General features: G+C 36.9%; 1 protein-coding gene across 1 annotated transcript; it reads right to left on the reverse strand.

Moving 5' to 3' along the window:
• Positions 1-17,485: 17,485 nt before the first annotated feature.
• On the reverse strand, positions 17,486-18,538 carry LOC140523688 (S-methyl-5'-thioadenosine phosphorylase-like). Its single transcript, XM_072638435.1, has one exon. It carries the CDS (start codon positions 18,512-18,514, stop codon positions 17,663-17,665), a length of 852 nt encoding a protein of 283 aa, XP_072494536.1. The 5' UTR covers positions 18,515-18,538; the 3' UTR covers positions 17,486-17,662.
• Positions 18,539-26,681: the final 8,143 nt, after the last annotated feature.

Raw genomic sequence — 26,681 nt, forward strand, 5'->3', positions numbered from 1 at the left:
CTCACTCAAAAACAAAGTCAGGTCCAAGTCATGTCATTAGTTCTCTGATGACATGCTCTTCTTTGGTAACGAAGGAAGAACACACCAGCTTTGAATCAGCCATTGTAGAAGGTCATATGTTTATTAGGACAGAAGTAATAAATTCACCTACATACACTTAAACACACATATATGATGCTAAAATTAAACAACAACAGTAACAATGAAAATAACAACACAGTCTTTATCTCAAGGAGTGTACAGCTACACAAATAATGTTACCACAAAGTAAAATAGTAATAGACAGTTTTCTAGAATCATTTGTGGAAAAACTGAGAGATCAAAGAAAACCCAATGGAGGAGCTTGCTTTTACTGAAACATTACTGAAAGAAAATGTTAAGGACAGATAGAAATGAAGAGATACTGTAGTCTAGGGAAGGAAGATATCTTAAATTGGTGGACTAGAAAGATGAAGAGAAAAGTGGCAGTTCAATTATGCTGGGATGTAGAATGCATGAAAGGAAGAGATTTACCTAAATCTGGAAAAGTAACTAGAAGCAATATATTTGTGTTCCTTTGTTTATTTGTTGCTATGGAACAGACATTCAAGAGAGTTCAGTGAAAAGGGTGGAAGATACTTGGTTGGAAGTTTAGGTTGAGGAGGATGGAATAAAATAATTGTTTGATGAGAACTGGGGTTTTATTTTGATGATGGCCAAAATCACTGGGATACATAGGATATAACTAAGATGAAAATACTATCATTGAATAGAAAGTGACATTCTGTTTCTTAGAAGGATTATATTTGTTGGATCCCTATTTATCTACTTGGTTTGATTGACAATGTTCACCAAAAAAATTCCACAAACTTTAGGACAAAGGGAAGGAGTCCAAGATTAAAAGTGAACGGAAGTGTTCTGTTTCCCCTCCTGAGTGAGTTAAGTTGGGGAAGAAAATCAATGTCCATCCTGCATAGAGAAGGGATCATTGTCAAAAAAGGTGGTAGGAAAAGTTCCATTGCGGCCTATGCTTGTTAAATCTGTTTGCGTTTATAATAGTGTTGTCAACATAGAGTGTTCACCTCGTTCTGTTTACTTCACTTTGGATCAATTCATGCAATCTTCCTAGGTTTCTCTGAAATCACCCCTTCATCATTTCTAAAAGTGCAATGTCATTTCATCACACTTTTATATCACAACTCATTTGGATGCTACCCAACTGGAGGACCACCTCAGATTCTAATTCTCTTTCCCCTCAATAATATTTATGAATATCTTTTACATCTTCAATTAGATCTTAATCCACATATAATTAATCTGTTCTTCCATATTAATCCCCAAGCTTTTGTTCTCACATTTTCCTCCATTAGATTGAAATGTGTTTCTGTACACACTGCGTGTATGATTTTTTTCCTTTGACCAGTTATGAAATGTTCATCTGTAAGTCACTCCCCCATTCTTTCTTCCTTATTTGTAGAGATTTTCAATTGTGAAAAATTATTATATGGACTAGTTTTTTCCATTATTTTTCTGCTTTCCTCTCTCGTTATTTTTTTCTTCATTTCCATTCCTTTTAATCTCCTTAAGATAGCTGAAATCATACCCAGTCTTTCTGCCTAATTACTTTCTCAATGAACCTTGATGAGAGTGGTCAGAGGGGACACATGCATATATAAGTGTAAATGGAGGGGTGAATGGTGAGCATACATAACACATTGAAGTCAATGAAATAAGAAGAAACTCTCAAAAAGAATGCCATCAAAGGAATATTTGCTCAAAATGGAGATTAGCAGTTGATATGACAAGAATAAAGGATAACTGTTAGAATATTGTTGCACTCCTTTGCCATACTCATGATGTTTGGAATAAGAAGATGGGAAAAGGCTTATTTTGCAGGGTGAAAAAGAAACAATAAAGAAATACAGAGGATATAGTTTAGCCTTGGCACTGTACTTTATTAATGTTCATTTTTGTTACTGTCTCATTGCCTTTCATACCCTTGTATGAAAATAATTTTACTTTTTTCTCCAGTATTGATTCAATATTTAAAAACGTATTCTATTTAAAAGCTAGCACTTGTATTGAGGCAATCTCCAAGAGCTACTAGTTGCTTACAAAATTTAACTAAGAACCTGGGTGATATAAATGTTAGTGATTATATTATCCTGAATTTGTACACATCTTCATGATTACAAAATACTTCGAATATTTTATCACATGTGATCCTGACAAAAACCTGTGAAATGGATAGTTTAAAAAATCATTATACTGATTTTACATTGGAGAAAACTGTGGCCAATCTGTGTTAAATGATGTATAAACAACATATGTAACCATTTCATTTTTCCGTTATTACTTTTGTTATGAGAGAAACAGGACATCAGATAGCATAGGAAGTGAAATGGCATTCATATGGCTCAACTTGGGTACTAGAGAGATAAATTAGGGCTCTTCCTATAATGAGATCTAACTTATTAATCATGGCAAATAGATCCTTAAAGCAGAGTTGGAGAAACGAAGACCTCTAAAGGAGACACTTTGAAGACAATATGGATTTAAACCAGCAATAGCAAGTCCCAGACAAACCAGATTCAATCACATTATCAACAGGTTAAAAAGAACATTCCACTAGAAGCCATATTGTGAAGTTTGTGTTGAAAGACACTAATAAAAGAAAGTTAGGGATTTGTGAAATAGGTGTCATTACCTTATAATTGTATTTTATAAACTTCCTTAAGGCATTCCACAAACACTGATTGTTTTTTATGTGCAATGCACACAGATAATATTTGAACTCATTTAACTTTAAGAAATGATATAGTTTTAAAAATAATTTTTGAGTTTTATTTTTTGGAGGATTGTACACGTACTTAACACTATCCCATTGCAACATGAGGGCTGGAATTCAGGTTAGAAAAATAGTGAAAGAATCAGAGATTATTTAGAAAACAGGGGCATATGATACCCATTTTTATTTTTGTGAAACCTGTCACAAAAAGGAGGAATTTAAAATTTACAGGTTAAACTTATTTGTCTAATGGTACTAGACCATTCACAGTACATGATATATCCAGGGAATGGATTACATATAATAAACATAACTTTTAGTAAAGCATATGCTTAATTTCCCAAATATTTATATGGAAAGTGTGGAAAGATATGGGGTAGTAATATTAGATGTGGTCAACATTATTTGAATGACTATCCTCATTAAAGATCTGCTCTCCATTCACAAAGAAGTCTACACTGTCGGGAGGCGGAGCCAAGATGGCGGAGTAGAAAGACGCAAATACACATAGCTCCGAACCCACAACCCATACAACATCTGTATAAAGTAACTCATGGCGAATTCTGGAGCAGTGAGGCCACAGAACAGTGGAGCGAAGGAGATTTCTGTTCCAGAGGGACCTGCAAACCTCTCACAAAAGGTCCGTTGCACTGCAGACGTGGAGGCCAGCCCAGACCTGCCGCGGCTGGGGCACCAAGAGGAACAGATCCAAGCAGGCTTCAGGGACGGGATCTCCAGCGGCCGCACAAGTTCCTCCACCCATAGGGGACAGGGGTTGGTGAGAGAGTCTCTTTGGCGGGTCAAGAGGGGAGTGGGGTGTCCCCATAACTCAGGCCCTCTTGGGAAGCAGAAGCTCAGAGGCAGTGGCAGACCAGGGTTCCCCAAGCAGGCAGGAGCCTGGACCCATTGTTGAAGGTCTGTGCATAAACTCCCTCAGGGAACTGAGCCTGAGAGGGGGCCTTGCCCCAAAACTCAGCACATGAACTTAATCTCACACTGAATAGCAGACCTGCCCCCGCCAAAAGCCCTGAGACTGGAAGCAGCATTTGAATCTCAGACCCCAAATGCTGGCTGGGAGGATCAGGAGGCGAAGTGGGTGTGAGGAGAATATTCAGAGGTCAAGTCACTGACTGGGAAAATGCCCAGAAAAGGGAAAAGAAATAAGACTATAGAAGGTTACTTTCTTGGTGAACAGGCATTTCCTCCCTTCCTTTCCGATGAGGAAGAACAATGCTTACCATCAGGCAAAGAAACAGAAGGCAAGGCTTCTATATCCCAGGTCACTCAATGGGCTCAGGCCATGAAAGAGCTCAAAAAGAATTTTGAAAATCAAATTAGAGAGGTGGAAGAAAAGCTGGGAAGAGAAATGAGAGACATGAAGTCAAAGCATGAACAGCAGGTCAGCACCCTGCTAAAGGAGACCCAAAAAAATGTTGAAGAAAATAACACCTTGAAAAATAGGCTAACTCAATTGGCAAAAGAGGTTCAAGAAGCCAATGAGGAGAAGAATGCTTTCAAAAGCAGAATTAGCCAGATGGAAAAGGAGATTCAAAAGCTCACTGAAGAAAATAGTTCTTTCAAAATTAGAATGGCACAGATAGAGGCTAATGACTTTATGAGAAAGCAAGAAATCACAAAACAAAACCAAAAGAATGAAAAAATGGAAGATAATGTGAAATATCTCATTGGAAAAACAACTGACCTGGAAAACAAATCCAGGAGAGACAATTTAAAAATTATGGGACTACCTGAAAGCCATGATCAAAAAAAGAGCCTAGACGTCTTCTTTCATGAAATTATCAAGGAAAACTGCCCTGAGATTCTAGAACCAGAGGGCAAAATAAACATTCAAGAAATCCACAGAAAACCGCCTGAAAGAGATCCAAAAAGAGAAACTCCTAGGAACATTGTGGCCAAATTCCAGAGTTCTCAGGTCAAGGAGAAAATATTGCAAGCAGCTAGAAAGAAACAATTCAAGTATTGTGGAAATACAATCAGGATAACACAAGATCTAGCAGCCTCTACATTAAGGTATCAAAGGGCATGGAATAGGATATTCCAGAAGTCAAAGGAACTAGGACTAAAACCAAGAATCACCTACCCAGCAAAACTAAGTATAATACTTCAGGGGAAAAATTGGTCTTTCAATGAAATAGAGGATTTTCAAGCATTCTTGATGAAAAGACCAGAGCTGAAAAGAAAATTTGACTTTCAAAGACAAGAATGAAGAGAAGCATGAAAAAGTGAACAGTAAAGAGAAGTCATAAGGGACTTACTAAAGTTGTTTACATTCCTACATGGAAAGACAATATTTGTAACTCTTGAAACTTTTCAGTATCTGGGTACTGGGTGGGATCACACACACACACATGTTCACACACACAGACACATAGAGACAGAGTGCACAAAGTGAATTGAAGAGAATGGGATCATATCATTAAAAAATGAAATCAAGCAGTGAGAGAGAAAGATATTGGGAGGAGAAAGGGATAAATGGAATGGGGCAAATTATCTCTCATAAAAGAGGCAAGCAAAAGACTCATTAGTGGAGGGATAAAGAGGGGAGGTGAGAGAAAAACATGAAGTCTACTCTCATCACATTCCACTAAAGGAAAGAATAAAATGCACATTCATTTTGGTATGAAAATCTATCTTACAATACAGGAAAGTGGGGGATAAGGGGATAAGCAGGGTGGGGGGGATGATAGAAGGGAGGGCATGGGGAGGAGGGTGCAATTTGAGGTCGACACTCATGGGGAGGGATAGGATCAAAAGAGAATAGAAGTAATGGGGGACAGGATGGGATGGAGGGAAATATAGTCAGTCTTATACAGCACAACTATTATGGAAGTCATTTGCAAAACTACACAGATTTGGCCTATATTGAATTGCTTGCCCTCCAAAGGGAAGGGGTGGAGTGGGAAGGAGGTAAAGAAGTTGGAACTCAAAGTGTTAGGATCAGCTGTCGAGTAATGTTCTTGCCACTAGGAAATAAGAAATATAAGTAAAGGGGTATAGAAAGCTATCTGGCCCTACAGGACAAAAGAGAAGACGGAGACAGGGGCAGAGAGGGATGATAGAAGAGAGAGCAGATTGGTGAAAGGGGCAATTAGAATGCTTGGTGTTTGGGGGGGGGGAGAAAAGGGGAGAAAACTTGTAACCCAAAACTTTGTGAAAATGAATGTTAAAAGTTAAATAAATAAACTTAAAAAAGAAAAAGAAGTCTACACTGTCTTTCCTCAGAGATCTATGGTATGGTTGAAGGTATGTGAATCTTCAGTGGGATGAGGGACCACTTCCTCCTAGTCTTTGGGACAGAAGAAATGATCAGTCCACTGTATATTTTACATTTTAAGAGAACAATTTTCAAAGGGTGAGAGGAAAAGAGAAATAAATGGTAGTGTTCTGTGTAGGTAGCTCAGAAGGCATTGGGAACTTCCAAGAACATTCTGAAGTCATAAAAGAAAATTATTCCATAAAAGAAAAAGGAAAGAAATTATTGGAAGAAACCAATTTGAATGTTTTAAGGACTCACTTTGTGTTATTATTATTGCTATCATTATCATGATTGTAATTATGGTTATTATTATTATTACATTAGCGTTTTATTAAGATTGAAAGGGAAAATAACAAAATGACTACAAAACTGTGCCTAGAGCTTATAAATGTATGAGGAGTGCAAAAGCTCAGAGTTAAACAAAGTAAGCTAAGAACATCAAAAGGGGATCTTTTGACCTATGTCATAAAAAGGGAATTGTCAAAGATAGGATCTGATTGTTGCTCAGGATATATGGGACAATGATACTGGAAAATTAAGAAGGCAGAACTGTTCAATTCATATTTTGATTCTGTTTTTTATTGACATTATTTTCTCTTTCAAGGAAACAGATTTTTGCATTGTAAAGAACGTCTTCAAAATTACTAACTGGAAACTGATGATGTCAAAAATATGAGAAGAGATAGGAAAAGACCTCTTTGATGACCTGGAAGAATTCAAGTAACCTCGACCAGATGAAATTTATCCTGAGGCAATAAATATCCTCTTTAATATTTTTGCTACCTCACTTTTAGTAATAAATAAAATTAGAAACAGAAATACTATTATGCAACTGGAAAAGGGCAAACATTCTACAAAAGAGAAAATAATAGTCTGCAAACTGTAAGCTAGTGGGCTTGACTTTAATTCTTGGAAGAATTCTAAACTATCTTTTCAAAGTGTGAATATCAAAAAACAAAACAAAGCCAAGAGATCACCCCAAAATGACTTTATCTAGAGTAATCATTGCAATTTTGAATAATAAATTGGCAGGGACACTGAATGCAAGTGGATAATCCAATCCTGTCTGGAACTGACATGAAGTTGGGGAGATAGTGTATCTCTGTATTGTCCTTACTATTGGTGGCAATTCCCTATAGTCAAAAGGTTTGTAAGCTTAATACCAGATCTATTCAATTATAGATTAGGGTAGAGGAACATCCAAGGTTGTCTAAAATTAAGCTATTAAGCACAGGACTTTAGACCAACAACAATAAGTTAGAGTCCTTTATTTCTTAGAAATACTGTGGAGTATTAGGTCAAGAACTTGTGAAGCTAGTAACATAAATATTATTTGTGTCTCACTTGTAATGTTTAAAAAAATTCTTTTGTGGTCCATATTATAAATGCTTTAAAAAAATATCACCTGGCCAAAAGTTGGAATTGTTTTATCTGTTATAAACTGTGTTAAAAATAAATAACAACAAAAATAAATAAATAAATTGGCAGGGAGCTAAGATGGCAGAGTTAGAACAACTGCTCACCTAAGCTCTTACACAGATTCCTTCAGATACATCTAAAAAGAGAATCTGATCAAATTTTGGAGGTGCAGAATCCAATAGGAGACAGAATGTGGCAGATTTACAGTGAAGGACAGATTGGAAGGTGGAAGGGACGTATCCGTTCCATGGGGGATGAGCCCATAGCACACAGCACAGCACATCCAGCACAGCACAGTGAGAGGGCTCTGGGTAGCAGTGAGGCAGCAGCAGGAGAAACCTACAGACAGGCAGCCCAGGGTGAAAGACCAGCAGAGCCAAGCGAGTCACAGCTGCTGAGCCCAGGATATCAGCTGTAACAGCTCCTGAAACTTTCAGCCCCCAGATCAAATGTCTGTAAGTCACCTACTAGAACTTCTCAGAGTTAAAATTGCAGAGTGACTGGTAAATGCTCTCTCCTCCCCCTTGGTGACCTCAGAAGAACCATAAAATATTTGCCCAGAAAAATCCCAGATCGGTGTGCACAGTGAAGGGGCCAGCAGTCTCATAACACCTGAGGCTAGGAAAATAGCTAAGGGGTATTCCTCTTACTGTGGCAGAGGTGAATCGGAAGGAGACAGGCCTCAGGGGAGGTGGAAATTTGCACTACAACCCAGGCATGCCTCAGCACTAGGAGAGGAGATCCAGCGGGGGTGGAAGGCAATAGAGCAGCCAGGATCACCAACCGCTGAGGTTGCTTTTGCCTCAGCTCAGATGAGGAGATCTCCCAGGGCCAGATTACCCCTTCCCCACACTTAACAAACTAGTGCCAGGGCTGATCAGAGAAACACAAAACAAAAAGATAAAAAGGCATCTGCTCTTAGTTTTTTCACACCAGTCAGCTCAACACCAAGTTCTGCAGCTTCTAACTGAAAGAACAAGAAGTCACAACATAAATCACCATCATGAACACGAAAAAGCAAAACAAGTGTGAAAAAACCATGGAATTTTTCTGTGGGGACAAGGACCAAAAGAAGAATAGCAAAGACATCAGGAGTGAGACTGTACTCTTACCTGAAACTTCAGAAGGGACCATGAACTGCTCGCACACACAAACATCTCTCCTGGAACAGTTGAAGAAGGACATAGAAGAAAAACTGGCCAATGATTTTAAAAGTATGAAAAAATAATTCACTGATGAGAACATCTCTTTGAAAAGGAAAATTGAAGAAATGGAAAAGAAAGCACAAAACCTAACTGGGAAAACTGGGCAGATGGAGAAGGAAGTACAAAATTTAACTGGAGAAATTAACTCCTTAAAAGGAACAAAATCTAAAGAATTAAAAGGTAGAAGAAAATGTAAAATATATGACTGGAAAAACAACTAACCTGGAAAATAGACCCAGGAGAGAAAATCTAAGAATGATTGGACTAACAGAAAGCCACGATGAGAAAAAGTCTGGATAATATCTTCCAATAAGTCATCAAGGAAAATTGCCCAGAAGTGCAAAATCCTGAGGGCAAAATAGTTATTTGATTAATAAAGTTGAAATTAAGAAAACTATTGAATTAATAACTAAAACCAGTACTTGGTTTTATGACAAAACTAACAAAATTGATAAACCTTTGGTCAATCTGATTTAAAAAAGAAATAAGAAAACCAAATTATTAAAATAAAAGATGAAAGTGGTGAAAGTACCTCCGATGAGGAGGAAATTAAAACAATAATTAAAAATTACTTTGCCCAAATTTGTGGCCATAAATTTGACAGTTTAAATGAGAAGGATGAATATTTTAAAAAATACAAATTGCCCAGATTAGCAGAAGAGGAGGTTGAATACTTAAACAACCCCATCTCAGAAAAAGAAATTGAACAAGCCATCAATGAACTTCCTAGGAAAAAATCTCCGGGGCCAGATGGATTTAGAAATGAATTTTATCAAACTTTTAAGGAACAGTTAAGTCCATTACTACATAGACTATTTTTGAAAATTGAGGAAGAAGGAGTCCTCCAAAATTCTTTTTATGATACAAATATGGTTTTGATACCCAAACCAGGAAGAGACAAATGAGAGAAACAAAAGTATATACTAATTTCTCTAATGAATAGAGATGCAAAAATTTCAAATAAAATTTTGACAAAATGAATACAATAACATCACAAAAAAAAATTCATTATGATCAGGTTGGATTCATACCAGGAATGGAGGACTGCTTCAATATTAGGAAAACTATTAGCATTGTTGACTATATCAATAATAAAACTAACAGAAATCACAAGATTATCTCAATAGACACAGAAAAAACTCTTGACAAAATACAACACCCGATCTTATTAAAAAACATTGGATAGTATAGGAATAAAGGGAACTTTCCATAAAATAATAAGCAGTATCTACTTAAAACCTTCTGCAAGTATTATATGCAATGGTGAAAAGTTAGATTCATTTCCAATAAGATCAGGGAGAATCAAGGATGTCTGTTATCACCACTATTATTCAATATGGTACTAGAAATGTTAGGCATAGCAATTATACAAGATAAAGAAATTGAAGGAATTAGAATAGGCCAAGGAGAAGCTAAGTTGTCACTCTTTGCAGATGATATGATGGTACACCTAGAAAATCCCAGGGATTCAACTAAGAAACTACTTGAAACAATAAACTACATTGGAAAATTTGCAGGTTATAAAATTAACTCACACAAATCTTTTGCATTTCTATATATTAGTAACAAAACCCAACAGCAAGAGAGAAAAAGAAATCCCATTTAAAGCTAGGGTAGACACTATAAAATATTTGGGAGTTTATCTGCCAAAACAAACCCAAGGACTGTATGAATCCAACTACAAGACACTTTTTGTACAAGCAAAGTCAGATCTAAGTAAGTGGAAAAACATCAGTTGCTTGTGGGTAGGCCCAGCCAATATAATAAAAATGACAATTCTACCTAAATTAATTCACTTATTTATTGCCATACCAATTAAACTATCAGATACTTATTTTCTAGACCTGGAAAAAATAGTATCAGAATTCATTTGGGTGAACAAAAGGTCCAGAATATGGAGGGGACTAATGAAAATAAATGTTAAGGAAGGTGGCCTAGGGCTACCTCAAATTGTATTATAAAGCAGTAATTATCAAAACCACTTGGTACTGACTAAGAAGTTAAGAAGGGTAGAGCAGTGGAATAGGCTAGGTACTCAAGACACAGTTGACAATGAATATAGCAATCTGCTGTTTGATAAACCCAAGGACCTCAGTTTCTGGGATAAGAACTCACTGTTCAACAAAAATTTCTGGGGAAACTGGATAAAAGTATGGTAGAAACTAGGGATATTCCAATGCCTGACACCATACACAAGAATAAAATTTAAATGGGTACACGATCTAAGCATAAAAATGGATACTATGGACAAATTGGAGGAGCAAGGAATAGTGTATCAGATTTATGGAAAAGGGAAGAATTTTTGACTAAAGAAGAAATAGAAAGCATTAATAGAAAGTGCAAGATGTAAAATTATGATTACATCAAACTGAAAAGTTTTGCACAACCAAACCTAATGCAATCATAATTCAAAGGGATGTAAGAAACTGAGAAAAAAATTTTACAGTTAATCTTGGGGATAAAGTCCTCATTTCTAGAATATATAGAGAACTGAGTCAAATGTGCAGGAATACCAGTCATTCCCCATTTGATAAATGGTCAAAGGATGTGAACAGGCAATTTTCAAAGGAAGAAATTAAAGATATCTATAGTCATATGAAAAAAAGTGTTCTAAATCACTTTTGATTAGAGAGCTGTAAATGGAAACAACTCTGAGGTACCACATCACATCTATCAGATTGGCATACATAACAGAACAGGAAGGTGATAAATGTTGGAAAGAATGTGGGAGAGTTGCAACACTAATACACTGTTGGTGGAGCTGTGAACTGATCCAGCCATTCTGGAGGGCAGTTTGGAAGTATGCTCAAAAGACTATAAAACTGTGCATACCCTTTGACCCAGCAATAGTGCTCCTAGGACTGCATCCCCAAGAGATCATAAAAATAGGAAAGGCTCTCACATGTACAAAAATATTATTAGCAGCACTCTTTCTTGTAGCTAAGACCTGGAAATCAAGGGGATGCCCATCAATTGGGGAATGGTTGAATAAATTATGGTATATGAATGTTATTATAAAATCTTATATTTGAATTCAAAAGAATAGCTTTGGAAGAAGATGTTGGGAGAGACATGGAAAGAAAAAAACTGAATAAAAAATAAAGTATTTTCCTGTAATTCAAGCTCAATATGAAGCAATACTGTGAATATCCAAGAAAGGTAAAACATACATGAAATTAATTTTGCCAGCTGTAAGAGGGCTATACTCTTGATAAATTCTTATGAGATCAGACTTAATATGGAGAATTATGCCTTTTTGTGAAGATCACATTTTAGTAGGGAAAAATGACTGGTAAAATGAAAATCATCCAGACGAACGCTATCATGTGAAGAAGGAACTAGAAACCATATCTTATAAAGATCCAACAAAAGAACTAGAGATGTTTGCCCTGGAAAAAGGAAAACTTAGAGTGAAATATGATTGAGAGCTGTCAATCTTCTGTTCTGTCTCAGAAGGAAGAATTAGGAGCAATGGGTGAAAGACAGTAAAGATGGGAACCAAGATGGTGGAGGAGAAGAATGGACTTACTCTTAGCTCTACCTCCCAAATCCCATAAAATATCTGGAAAAATGATTCTAAATAAATTCTATAGCAGCAGAAGCCACAAAATGACAGACTAAAAGCGATTTCTAGGTCAAGATAGCCTGGAAGGCCAACAGGAAATGTCTATCACATGAAGCTTCAAAAGTCAGTGATAAAGCTCTTTCACCTAGGTGAGAAGAGAGCAGGGACTGGAGCTACCTTTGAGCCCAAGGCAGGCAGAAGTCACTGCAACACAGCATCCATTTTTGGAGCCCTGGACCTAAAGACCCATGGTTAATTGAACCACTGATCTGGATCTCAGTACTGAGTGACAGCCCTGGGGTGAGGAGAAGTGCTGGCATGGTGAATCTGAAGGCATTTGTGGAGAGGGAACTGTACTTGTAGATTCTGGGCAAAAAACCCTGCGGTTGCTCCCAGACCAGAGCGCAAGTCAGGAGAGAGGAGTAAACTCCTCTCCCTTGATTGTGCCACCATGGAGGAACTGAGAACTTACAGATGCCTAGAGTATACCCTCCACTTGACAAAATACTCACAAGGCAAGTGACTGACTGAGAAAATACCCAGAAAAGGGGAAAAATAAGAGTGTAGAAGGTTATTTTCTTGGTGAACCGGTATTTTCCTCCATCCTTTCAGATGAGGAAGAACAAAGCATACCATTAGAGAAAGACATCAAAATCAAGGACTCATTATCTAAAAATCTCAAAAATAAATATGCAATTGTCTCAGGCCATGGAAGAGCTAAAAAAAGATTTTGAAAATCAAGTAAGAGAGGTAGAGGAAAAATTGGGGAGAGAAATGAGAGCAATGCAAAAAAATCATGAAAAGTAGATCAGCAGCTTGCTAAAGGAGACCCAAACAGATGCTGAAGAAAACAATACCTTTCAAAATAGACAAACTCAATTGGAAAAAAAGAGGTCCAAAAATCCAATGAGGAGAAAAATGCTTTAAAAAGCAGAACTGACCAAATGGAAAAGGAAGTTCAAAAGCTCACTAAAAAAAATTGTTCTTTGAGAATTAAAATGGAGCATATGGAAGCTAATGACTTTATGAGAAACCAAGAAATTACAAAACAAAACCAAAAGAATGAAAAAGTTGAACACACTGTGAAATATGTTATTGGGCAAACAAGTGACCTGGAAAACAGATTCAACACAGATAATTTAAAAATTGTGTCGCTACCTGAAAGCCATGATGGAAAAAAAAGAGCCTAAAACACATCTTTCATGAAATTATCAAGGAAAACTTCCCTGATATTCTAGAATCAGAGGGTAAAATAAATATTGAAAAAATCCACCGATCACCTCCTGAAACACTCAGGACAACACCTGAGAAGTAAAACACCCAGTGTTTTACAAGAAATTTATTTCTAGTACAATTAATAACATCTGTTTTGGTCCAGTAAGGGTGCCAGCAAAGAATAGAGGCCAATCTCAATTTCAGAATTATTTATGGAAAAGTAAATAGAGCGGGAAAATGGTGAAAATCTAAGCCAAGCCACAGTTGTACTAAGACAAAATCAGGAATTCCTACAGAAGTTGCATTCTAGTCTTAGCCACTGTATCAAGAAACAAGAAGAACCTTCTAACAGAATGCAAAAGAATGAGAGGCAGCAGAATCTTATCCATCTTAAAATCCAAAATACAGAAAATAAACTAAGAGAAGCCCAGTAAGTATACCCAGAAGAAAAGAAGTCCAAATAAAGCCTCAGAGAAAAGAATGCCCTGACCAGTCACTGAAAGCATACATGGAAGAAATGAAATGAGACGTAAGAAAGACTACAAAGAAAATGACAGAGGAAAGAGTGGCAAGAAGAATTAATAATGTATTGGAACAGTTGTAAAACCAATTTTAAAAATCTCTGAAAGATAGAAATTTAATCAGAAAGCAAAGATGATATGATATAATAAGAAATATTAAAGCTTAATTAAAGGATTAAAAAACTGGAGAAAGTTTATGGTATTTGTTTCTTTACAAAAGCCAGTAACCTAGAAAAAGGTCAAGAATACACATTATAAAAACCACCAAATAACGTGAAAAATATGATCAAAATTTCTCTTAATGTGGCAGTAAAAAAAAAAAAAATCAAAAACATAAACTTCCTCGATCTTTCAGAACCAGAAAGCAAAGTCAATTATATAAAATCCACTATTAAACTATGAAAATAACCTACAAAATGACTACTTCCAAAAAGGTCATAGCCAACCTCCAGATCTTCAAGGTTAAAGGAAAAAATACTGTAAGCAGAATGACAAGGAAAGAGAAGAAAATGATAAAAAAGGAAAGTGAAGAAAAGAGCATCAAGGAGAGAATGCCAGGTTTAGAAGATAAATGCCAGAAAGTAAAATGACAGAGTAAAATACAGAGAACTTACATTATTCATGAAAAGAATGAAGTAGTGAGTATTGAAATGGAAATACAACTTCACAAAGCATCTAATGCTTTTGTTCTGTGGGGAATTATGTTTTTGAATTTTTAATATGGTATTGTTCATAGTCCTTCATATTTCCTTTTGGCTCTTATTTTTAAATATCTTTTCCATTCTTACACTCTCCAATACCTAATTTATAAATGTGCATACACACAGAAACATAGACACACACATATGTATATATACATATATATGTATGCACACACATAAATTATCTTTTGCAGTTATATACATATATATAGTTATATATTTGAAAGTATTTACATTTATGTAATTATGAAATAATTTCAATATAGGCACACACATATATTTGTGTTTATACATGTATGCGATTTGTTTTGTTTTGTGTTTGTTTTTTCACAAGTTTTCCTTTCTGTAAAATTGTGGTCCGAACTTTTCTCCCCCTTAGAGTCTTCTTATTAATCATGTTGTGACCATGGTTATCCTAGTGCTCACCTATAGATATCAACTGCTTCTGACATGAGAAACACTTATGTTATCTTTAGGGTTCCTACTCACCAATGCTATATTCCACGTGACAGAAAGCCTCTACCCTACCCCAACAAAGCTCTGTGTGCCTTCCTGCTTCCAATTACTCACCAACATTTAGGAGATATGATACATTTAATACACTTGCACTTCAATTTCTTACCCACACAACTGAAACCTAGTTGTGTTTTGTTAGGTTCTTACTGGTAGCTAAATAATAAAACTTCAGATTATTTATGATGAGTCACTTCCTAAAAATATTTTTAAAAAAATAAGTGGAGTTCTGTTGTAATCTCAGTTTGTGAAGCAGATTTTTTTGGACTAACTGCAGAGCAGATGTCCAAAATATATATCTATGTTAAAAGTAGGGTAGTAGAAATGTAACTTCTCCCCTTAGCTATTATTTGTTTACATTTTTAGATTCACCACTCTCTGTTCTCCTTTGTATACATCTTTCTTTGCTTATAGAAAATCTTATATGTTTTAAAGATTTTTATCGAGGTCAAATAGTGGAACTATTTATCTGCCATCCATTCCTGGGCTAGGAGGGTAATTGTTGGTTAAGTAGAGACCTTTCTTAATTCTACAAAAAAATTCAAACTATGTCACATAGCATATAATTCATAAGAAGCTTCTCCTCCTCTTGTAAAAATTGAGTTAGTGTATATCTCTAGTGCCACATTACTTGACACATAATAGGCCTTTATAAAAAGCTTGTTCATTGATTGGTCACATTGTGGATGAGCATTCATTAAATTAATTATACTATTCCTCAGACAACATACAGTCTACCCAAAGACCTACTCCCAAAGCCTTTTTTTTTTTAGCTTTGTAGGACCGAGCATAGACTTTATAAAACAAGGATCACCAATATTTCCTAATAGGACAATGAAGTGTGACTGTTTTGAAGTTTACAAAAATATGCCTCATAAAGCCCAAATCTATATTGTAAACTTCTTGTGGTGAGAGAATTTTTTTTCTGTTTATATATAACACGGCCTAGTAAAGTGCCTTGCACATAGAGATTATAATAATAACAACAACAGCAACAAGAATAATAAGGTCTTATAAAATACTTTAAGTTTTGCAAGGAGCTTTAAAATATACTACCTCATTTTATCCTCGCAGCAACCCTGGTAAATAGGTGTTATTACTAGCAATTTACAGGTGAGGAAATTGATGTATATGTGAGGTAAAATGACTTGCCCCAAATCACACACATCTATTAAGAATTCAAGGCTTTGTTTTAATAAAATAGTTTCTGCCTGCATGTTTAGTGCACCATCTGTGAACTAATACCCTTCAGGTAGGTACTTAATAAATATTATGGATTAAATTGTATTGAACGTTTAATTGACTCATTAAACCAAATGATTTTACCTAATTTGGAAAAATCTCCTCGGGGTTAGAAGATCAAATATTTTGACAACATTTCCAGAAAAATCAGTGAAGCAGAATATTGAACAGTCTATTTCTCTATCCACTTGTTTACTTCCTTCTCTTATTGTTGCCTGTAATGATGTGCCAATTTAGCTGAATTGACCAAGTCAAGGGATATTGATATTAATGAAAATAAACTATATAGATTAACCATGTTTAATATAAAAATGAATATTCTCAAAATGTCCATTTATACAGCAGATTTTTGTCAACTAGAATATTGCTTAATTCACAAACATTTGTGAATTAAAAAAAAAAATTCTGTCTGGAGTTATGACTTTCACTCCATATTTCACTCCAAATGAATATTCTTCATTTCTATCAATGCAATTATGTTGGTCTATCTTTCCTTATGCCTATTTCTGTGGCTAAGAGGAGCTCCGTATTTAAAAATGTTGACATAATCCAAGGCTATGAAAATTAGAAATTATCTCCCAATCTTCCTGTGGATTAATTTCCTATCTACCCCTAATGCCTTCATTACATTTTAATAATCTTTTTTTAATGGTAGGCAAGAAAATGATTTTATTAAAAATCAAAAATCTCAAATTAATAAATCATATAAAAAGGAATTCACAGGGCCACAAAAGCAGCAACAATTTAAAAAAAGAGATAAAATGTCAACAATAAAATGCCTCCAATATTAAAATGCATACGTATTTTTTCTTAAATTGTCTTCATCTCTAGACAAATATAATTTTTCTTGGAAAGATAGGCAATGAAAATGAATGTCAAGTACTTTTCTAACAGAAAAGGCTCAATAAACTGCCTCCTTTTCAGAGTACAAATATAGTGTCGGCATTTAATGTTGGGAGAAATGATCCACTTTAGGATGGTACTTTCTTTAAACTTGTAAATATTAGAGATTCTGTGATGGCAGCTTGTTTCCAAATACCTTCCTTTCGAAATCACTTACTTCTGAAGCTGCCAAGACCTAGCAGAAGTAATCTCTTGAGTAAATACAGTCTTTTATCACCACAACTATTTCACAAGTGGTACAGAACATGTGATTCTCTATTATTTGTGGTAATTACACATCCTGGAAATTACTGGAGAAGGGACCTCTTCTGCTCCTCTGAGTATCCACACCATTTCAGTGTCTTGGTAAAATAATGGAAAATTGGACCACGTGTTTCATGCTGCGTAGGGTTTCTGTCCATTCCACAGATCTGATCTGTGGTATTGCAGTGAGAAGTAAACTGGTGGCCTTATTCGAATTTTCTTTCAGAGTCTTCATGATATTATCAACTGAAACCGCCTCCTCATGCTCTTTCCAGCAGTTGTAATCCGTCGCCATAGCAATGGTTGCATAGCAAATTCCAGCTTCTCTGGCAAGCACCACCTCCGGAACTGTGGTCATGTTGATCAGATCTGCTCCCCAAACACGGAACATCAGGATTTCTGCCCTTGAAATGAAACGGGGTCCCTCCACGGTTACCATTGTTCCCTTTGAGTGGCACTTGAGCCCAAGTTTCTTAGCAGTCTCTATGAGAACCTCTCTGGTTTTGGAGCAAAATGGCTCAGCCGTTGGAATGTGACACACTCCTGAAGAGCAGGCATGGCTTCCATCATAGAAGGTTTGATGTCTTTTGGTTGTCCCGTCAATAAACTGATCAATTATGACTATGTCTCCAGGCTGAATTTCTTCCCTTAAAGAGCCACAAGCAGTAGTCACTATAATGTGAGTGCAGCCCTCCTCCTTTAAGGCCCAAATGTTTGCTTGGAAGTTAATATTTGAAGGCATGATGGTATGCTGCCTTCCATGTCTTGCAAGCAGGACACAGTCAACATTTTTAATCTTCCCCAAAATCAAGGCATCTGACGGCTTGCCATATGGTGTGTCAACATATTTTTCAATTCTGCCTTCTACAATTTCAGGATCATCCAGACCAGTTCCACCAATAATCCCAATCTTCACAGGCGGGGCGGCCGCTGCAGAGGCCATGTTGGCAGCAGGGTGGGCAGGGGAGCACGCTCATTTTAACAATCTTTAAGCTCTATTGAGTGTGGTGATGGCAAGTAAAGTAGGATATTTTGTTCTTTTTGTTTTACTATAATCAAGAAGAATAATGCCTCTATTTTTCCGCTGTTCATGGCCATTTAGATTGTACAGCCAAGGCTTGTGGAAAGGTGGGTTGTAAGGCTAAGCAAAGTAGGATCTTCTCTTGTTTTTGTTTTAGTATAATCAAGTGCAGGGGAGTGGAGATAAGATGGCTGAGTAGAAAGATGCACATACTCTACCTTTTCTCCCACAGCCCATAAAACACCTGTAAAAAATCACTTTAAACAAATTCTAGAGCAGCAGAATCCACAAAATGACAGAGTGAATGAGATTTCCAGCTCAAAGTAGCCTGGAAGGCTGACAGGAAAGGACTATCACACAAGGTGTGGAACAGAGCACAGCCTTGGCAGCATGCTGCACTGGGATGAACAGGATCAGAACAGATTTTGGGAGTGAAATCCCCAGCAGCAGCAGAGGTTCTCAGATCCTTCAAGCCACAAAAGCCAAAGACATTTTCAAAGTTCAATGAGCAAAGTTTTTCAACTGGGTCAGAAGGGAGCAGGGTCCTCCGCTAGACCTAGTCCAGGATGTGGTAGTGGAGGCAGCAGCAGAAGCATCCATTTTTGGAGCTCTCAGCCTAAAACACCTGGGAGAATTGAGCAACTCATTTGAATATCAAATCTGAGTAGCAACCCTGCCCTCTTCCTAAAGCCCCTGGGGGAATAAGCAGCAGATCTGAATCTCAGACCTAAGAATGGCCCTGGAATGAGGAGGAGCACTGACATGGTGGAGCTGGAGGTAGTTGTAGGGAGATTCTAGGCAGAAAAGTTTTTGGTTACTCTCAAGGCAGTGTGCAGGCCAGGAGAGGAGTAAACTCCTCTCCCCTCATTGTACCACCTTGGAGGAACTGAGAACTTGCAGGTCTCCGGAGTATACCCTCTTCTTGACAAAGAACTAAAAAGTCAAGTAAGTGACTGGGAAAGTGCCAAAAAAAGGGGAAAAATAAGACTATAGAAGGTTACTTTCTGGGTGAACAAATATTTTCTTCCATCCTTTCAGATGAGGAAGAACACTGTACACCTTCAGAGGAAGCTGAGGCTTCCAGAACCTCCAAAATAAGTGTACAATGGTCTCAGGCTATGGAAGTGCTCAAAAAGCATTTTGAAAATCAAGTAAGAGACATGGAGGAAAAACTGAGAAGAGAAATGAGAATAATGAAAGAAAATCATGAAAAGAGATTCAAGAGTTTGCTAGAGGAGACCCAAAAAATGCTGAATAAAATAAAATTGTTAAAAATTGACTAGCTCAATTGGCAAAAGAGGTCGAAAAAGCCAATGAGGAGAAGAATGTTTTCAAAAGCATAATTAGCCAAATGGAAAAGGAGATTCAAAATCTCACTGAAGGAAATAGTCTTTTAAAAATTAGAGTGGAAGTTAATGATATTATGAGAAAGCAAGAAATTACAAAACAAAATCAAAATAAGGAAAAAATAGAAGATAATGTGAAATATCTCATTTGAAAACAAGTGATATGGAAAATAGATCCAGGAGAGACAAATTAAAAATTATGGGACTACCTGAAAGTTGGGATCAAAAAGAAAGCGTAGACATCATCTTTCATGAAATTATCAAGGACAACTCCCCTAATATTCAAGAACCAGAGGGTGAAATACGTATTGAAAGAATCCAACCGTCACCTCCTGAAAGGGATCCAAAAAAAGAAACTCTTAGGAATATTGTAGCCAAATTCCAGAGTTCCCAGGTCAAGAAGAAAATATTGCAAGCAGATAGAAAGAAATAACTCGAATGTTGTGGAAATACAATCAGGATAACAAAAGATCTAGCATCTTCTACATTAAGGGACAGAAGGACATGGAATATGATATTCCAAAAGTCAGTGGAACTAGGATTGTAAACAAGAATCACCTACCCAGCAAAACTGAGTATAGTATTTCAGTGGAAAAAAAAATGGTCATTCATTGAAAAGTAGGACTTTCAAGCATTCTTGATGAAATGACCAGAGTTTGAAAAGAAAATTTGACTTTCAAACATGAAGGGTATATATATATATATATATATATACATACACACACACACACACATATATATATGTATATGTATGTATGTATGTATATGTAGACAGAGAGCATAGGGTGAGTTGTATAGGAAGGGATCATATACAAAAAATAAAATTAAGAGGTGACAGATGAATATATTGGGAAGTCGAAGGGAATCAGCCATATTATCTCTCGTAAAACAGGCAAGAAAAAGCTTTTTCAATGGAAGGGAAAAACGGGGACATGAGAGGGAAAAAGTGAAGCTTACTCTCATCACATTTGGCTTAAGGAAGGAATAACATGCACACTCAATTTGATATAAAAATCTATCTTACACTACACTACGCCACAGGAAAGTTTGGGGGGTGGGATATAAGCAGGGTGAGGGAATGATGGAAAAGAGGGAAAATGGGAGGAGGGAGCAATTAGAAGTACACACTTTTGGGGAGGGACAAGGTCAAAAGAGAGAATAGAAGTAATGGGGGAGACATAGGATGGAGGAAAATATAGTTGGTCTTACACTACATGAATTTTAAGGAAGTTGTTTGCAAAATACACACATAGACCCTATATTGAATTACTCGCCTTCTCAGTGGAGTTGGGTGAGGAGGGAGGAAGGAAGAGAAGTTGGAAGGAAAAGTTGTAGGAACAAATGTTGTGAATTGTTTTTGCGTACAACTGGAAAATGAGAAATGCAGGTAATGGGGTACAGACATTTATCTTGCCCTACAAGATGAGACTGAAGATGGGGACAAGGGAAAGAAGGGATGTTAAACTGGAGAGCAGTTTGAAGGAAAGGGTAATCAGGATGCACCGTGTTTTTGGGGTGTAGAAAGGAGAGATATGGGGAGAAAATTTGAAATTAAAATTTTGTGGAAATGAATGTTGAAATCTAAAAATAATAAACGTTTTTAAAAAGTATAATCATGTGACTCTGGTTGACTCTTGTCTTTAACAATCAAGAGTCTTTAGCAGGAGAAAAGTACAGAAATAAGAGTTTCATTAACTAGAAATACTTTATGTATTTCTATTGTTAATGTGATAAAAGATCTTCCCCATCCATTTATGGACCTGTCCATTAAAGGGAGCTTGCTTAGGGAAGATTTGTAGAAAAGTCCACACCTTTGTTAATGATGCACTGGTTTTCAAGTGTTAGAATGTTCTCTGGTTCTCAAAAGTTATAAATACCCTAAGGGTGAGGTTTTACTTTGGGACTTAGATTTTGGAAGAAATTTTGTGTTCCAGCTGAGACTCTGGGACGCTATTAAGCAGTCTCCTGGCTTTGTAAACCCAGATGTTTCCACTTCCCTCTCTAGCAATTATGGTCAGACAACGGACATGTTGATTTTTGATATATGTATTACTTACGTCAGACAGTTTGAAAGTGCTGTCTATTGATTTCCTGAAATAAGTGAAATGATATATTAAAGGAGATTGTTAACCCCTCAAAAGGTGCCTTTCCTTTTAGAAAAGTAGATCAAAGAAACTGTGATAGCAGTCCTCCTTGCCCCGCCTCCCTCGTGTATATCAGGGTGCTTAGTGATGAAATTGTAGATCAGAAAACTATGAATATTTGTAGGAATTTTGGCTTTGCTCTAATTAGGGCCAGTAAAAGTACCATTTCAAATCGATAATTGGTATATATGCAGTTAGAGACATTTTATTGAGTTTATAAGAGGGAGCTATTTAATAACTATGATGCATTAAAATTTTGATTTGCATATGTGGGGGATGGAGCCAAGATGGCGGAGTGAAAGCAACAACTCACCTGAGCTCCTGGACAAACTCCTCTGGATACCTCTGAAAGGAGAATCTGACCAAACTTTGGAGGTGCGGAATCCAGTGGGTGACAGACTTTGACAGATTTAGAGCCCAGGTTAGACTGGAAGGTCCACGGGAAGGATCTGTTCCGCAGGGGTGAGCCCCCAGCGCACAGCGCAGCATGGTCAGCGCAGTGGAGCTGAAGGGACCTGAGAAGCCTGAGAGCAGCGGGCAGAACCAGCAGAGCAGGAGACCAGCCAAACCGAGCCGGTGAGAGCCTCTGAGCACCAGATATCAGTGCAGCAGCCCTTGAAACCTTCAGCCTGAAGACTAAACTTCGGTAAATCACCTACTTGAACTTCTGGGAGCCAGGATGGCGGAGTGATCAGTAAATGCTCTCTCCTCTCCCCTGATGACCGTGAAAGAACCATAAAATATTTCCCCAGAAAAATCCTGGATCAGTGGGAACAGCAGAAGGGGGCAAATAGTCTCATAGCACCAGACGCTAGGAAAATAGCAAAGGGGAATTCTTCCTACTGTGGTGGAGGCGATCCGGCAGAACACAGGACCTAGGTCAGAGAAAATTCGCACTGAGACCCAGGCAAGCCTCAGCACCAGGAGAGGTGCCCCAGGAGGGGTGGGAACACGCATTAGCATCTAGGCGTGCCTCAGCCCTCCAGGGGAAAAGGGAAGACAATAGGGAAGCTGGGATCACCATCCCCAGAGCTTGCCTTTGCCTCAGTTCAGCTGAGGAGATCTCCTGTGACCAGACTACCCCTCCCACACAGTTAACAAGCTAACGCCAGGGTTGATCTGGGAAACAAAAAACAAAAACCTGCTTTTAGCTTTTTCACACATCAGCTCAACACAAAGTTCTGTACCTTCTGACTGAAAGAACCAGAAGCTACAACACTCAGCCAACATCATGAATCAGAAAAAGCAGATGAAAAGTGAAAAAAACATAGAATCTTTCTATGGGGATAAGGACCAAAACACAAACACCAAAGAGGTCAGAGCTGGGACTGTACTTCCATCTGAAACTTCAGAAGGGACTATGAACCTCTCACAAGCACAACTAGATTTCCTGGAACAGGTAAAGAAGGAAATAGAAGAAAAACTAGCCAATGAGTTTAAAATTATAAAAAAAGAATTCACTGATGAGAACATCACTTTGAAAAGGATAATTGAACAAATGGAAAAGGAAGTTCAAAAGTTAACTGGAGAAAATAAATCCCTAAAAGTAAGAGTTAATCAAACGGAAAAGGAAACCCAAAACCTAATTGCAAAAATTGATCAAATGGAAAAGGAAACATAAAATCTAACGGGGAAAATTGGTCAAATGGAAAAGGAAGTACAAAAATTAAATGGAGAAAATAGTTCCTTAAAGGGAAAAATTGATCAGATGGAAAAGGAGATGAAAAAGTCAACTGAAGAAAACAATACGATGAAGATTAGAATTAGACAGATAGAAACAAATGACTCAATGAGGCAGCAAGAATCAGTCAAACAAAATCTAAAGAATGAAAAGATTGAAGAAAATGTAAAATATTTAATTGGAAAAACAAATGACCTGGAAAATAGATCCAGGAGAGAAAATTTAAGAATTATTGGCCTGCTAGAAACCCATGATGAAGAAAAGAGGCTGGACAATATCTTCCTGGAAATCATCAAGGAAAACTACCCAGAAGCACTAGACTCAGAGGGCAAAATAGTCATCGAAAGAATCCAGCGTTCCCCTCCCGAAAGGGATCCCAAACTCAAAACCCCAAGAAATATCGTTGCCAAATTCCAGAGCTATCTAGTGAAGGAGAAAATACTAAAAGCAGCCAGAAAGAAACAATTCAGATATCAAGGACATACAGTCAGGATCACACAGGACCTTGCAGCTTCTACATTAAAAGATCGAAGGAGTTGAAACCCAATATTCCATAAGGCAAAGGAGTTGGGACTTAAACCAAGGATCAACTACCCAGCAAAGTTCAGCATAACATTTCAGGCAAGGAGAAAGTCATTCAACGAAATAAGGGATTTCCAGAGCTTACTGACCAAAATGCCAGAATTCAATAGACAATTTGATATTCAAATGCAGGTCTCAAGAGAATCATAAAAAGGTAAACAGGGGGGAAAAAAAAAACAAAACATGTTACTCAATTAGGGCAAACTGTTTACCTCCCTATAAGGGAAGATGATACCTGTTAATCTTGAGAACTGTGCAGCTATTATGATAAAAGGGATATACATAGAGGGCATGGGTATAAAGTAAATGATGTCATGTCAAAAATATGATTTAAGTAAGAGAAGGGATTGTAATAGGAGGTGTGAAAAGGAACAAGCAGAAAATGGCAAATTACACCACAGGAAAAAGTACAAAACTATAGTAGAGGGAAGGAAGGGAGGGAGATGAGCATTGTTTGAGAGGTACTCTCATCTGATTTGTTTAAAGGAGGGAACAATAATCTTAAGTAGATAATCCTAACTAGCTCTATAGGTAGTAGGAGGGGAAGGGGGAAGAAAGGGGAGGGAGGCTAAAAGGGAGGGAAGAAGCAATAGAGTAAAGGGGAGTAAAAGGGAGGGGGGCTAAAAGAAGGAGGGGAAGGCTGCAGGAGGAGGGGGTGAAAAGTGAATACTGCTGAGGAGGGGAAGGGAGACGGGAGAGCTAAAAGCACAAATGGTGGGAAAGAGGATGGAGGGAAATACACAGACTGTAATCATAACTGTGAATGTGAATGGAATGAATTCTCCCATAAAACAGAGACGGATAGCAGAATGAATTAAAAGCCATAATCCAACAATATGCTGCTTACAAGAAACACATTTGAAACGGGGGGATACACATAGGATAAAGGTCAAAGTATGGAGCGGAATATATTGTGCTTCAGCTCATGTAAGAAAGGCAGGAGTAGCAATCCTAATCTCAGACAAAGCAAAAGCAGAAACAGATCTAATCAAAAGGGATAAGGATGGAAACTATATCCTGCTAAAGACACCATAGACAATGAAGCAATATCATTATTAAACATGTATGCTTCAAGTGGGATAACATGCAGATTCTTAGAGGAGAGACTGGGGGAATTGAAATAAAAAATTGACAGCAAAACTATACTAGTGGGGGACCTCAACCTCCCCGTCTCTGAACTTGATAAATCTAACCTCAAAATAAACAAGAAAGACGTTAAGGAGGTAAAGAAAACTCTGGATAAGGTAGATATGATAGATCTTTGGAGAAAATTGAATAGGAATAGAAAGGAATATACCTTTTTCTCAGCGGTACATGGAATATTTGCAAAAATTGACCATGTACTAGGACATAAACATCTCACAATCCATTGCAGAAAGGTAGAGGTAATCAATGCATCCTTCTCAGACCATAATGCATTAAAAATTACATGTAAAAAAAGGCCATGGAAAGATAAACGAAAAATCAATCGAAAACCAAATAATCTAATCCTAAAGAAGGGTTGGGTTAAAGAAGAAATCATAGAAACTATCAACAGTTTCATTCAAGAGAATGACATTAGTGAGACAACATACCAAATCTTATGGCATACTACAGAAGCAGTTATTAGGGGAAGTTTTATATCTTTGAATGCTTACATAAATTAAATAGACAAAGAGGAGATCAAAGACTTGGGCTTGCAGTTGAAAATGCTAGAAAAAGAACAAATTTAAAATCCCCAAGTAAATACCAAATAAGAAATACTGAAAACCAAAGGAGAGATTAAAAAAATTGAAATTAAGAAAACTATTGAATTGATAAATAAAACCAATAGTTGGTTTTATGAAAAAACTAATAAAATTGATAAACCTTTGGTCAATCTGATTTTAAAAAAGACAGAAGAAAATCAAATTACTCATATTAAAAATGAAAGGGGTGAACTCACCTCCAATGAGGAGGAAATTAAAACAATAATTAGAAACTACTTTGCCCAACTTTATGCCCACAAATTCGATAATCTAAACGAGATGGATGAATATTTAAAAAAATACAAATTGCCCAGATTAACAGAAGAGGAAGTTGAATACTTAAACAACCCCATCTCAGAAAAAGAAATTGAACAAGCCATCAATGAACTCCCTAGGAAAAAATCTCCAGGGCCAGATGGATTCACAAGTGAATTCTATCAAACATTTAAAGAACAGTTAATTCCAATACTACATACACTATTTGTGAAAATTGGGGGAGAAGGAGTTCTCCCAAATTCTTTCTATGATACAAATATGGTTTTGACACCCAAACCAGGAAGAGACAAAACAGAGAAAGAAAATTATAGACCAATTTCCCTAATGAATATA

Source organism: Notamacropus eugenii, chromosome 2, assembly GCF_028372415.1.
Source record: "Notamacropus eugenii isolate mMacEug1 chromosome 2, mMacEug1.pri_v2, whole genome shotgun sequence".
Lineage (NCBI taxonomy): Eukaryota > Metazoa > Chordata > Mammalia > Diprotodontia > Macropodidae > Notamacropus > Notamacropus eugenii.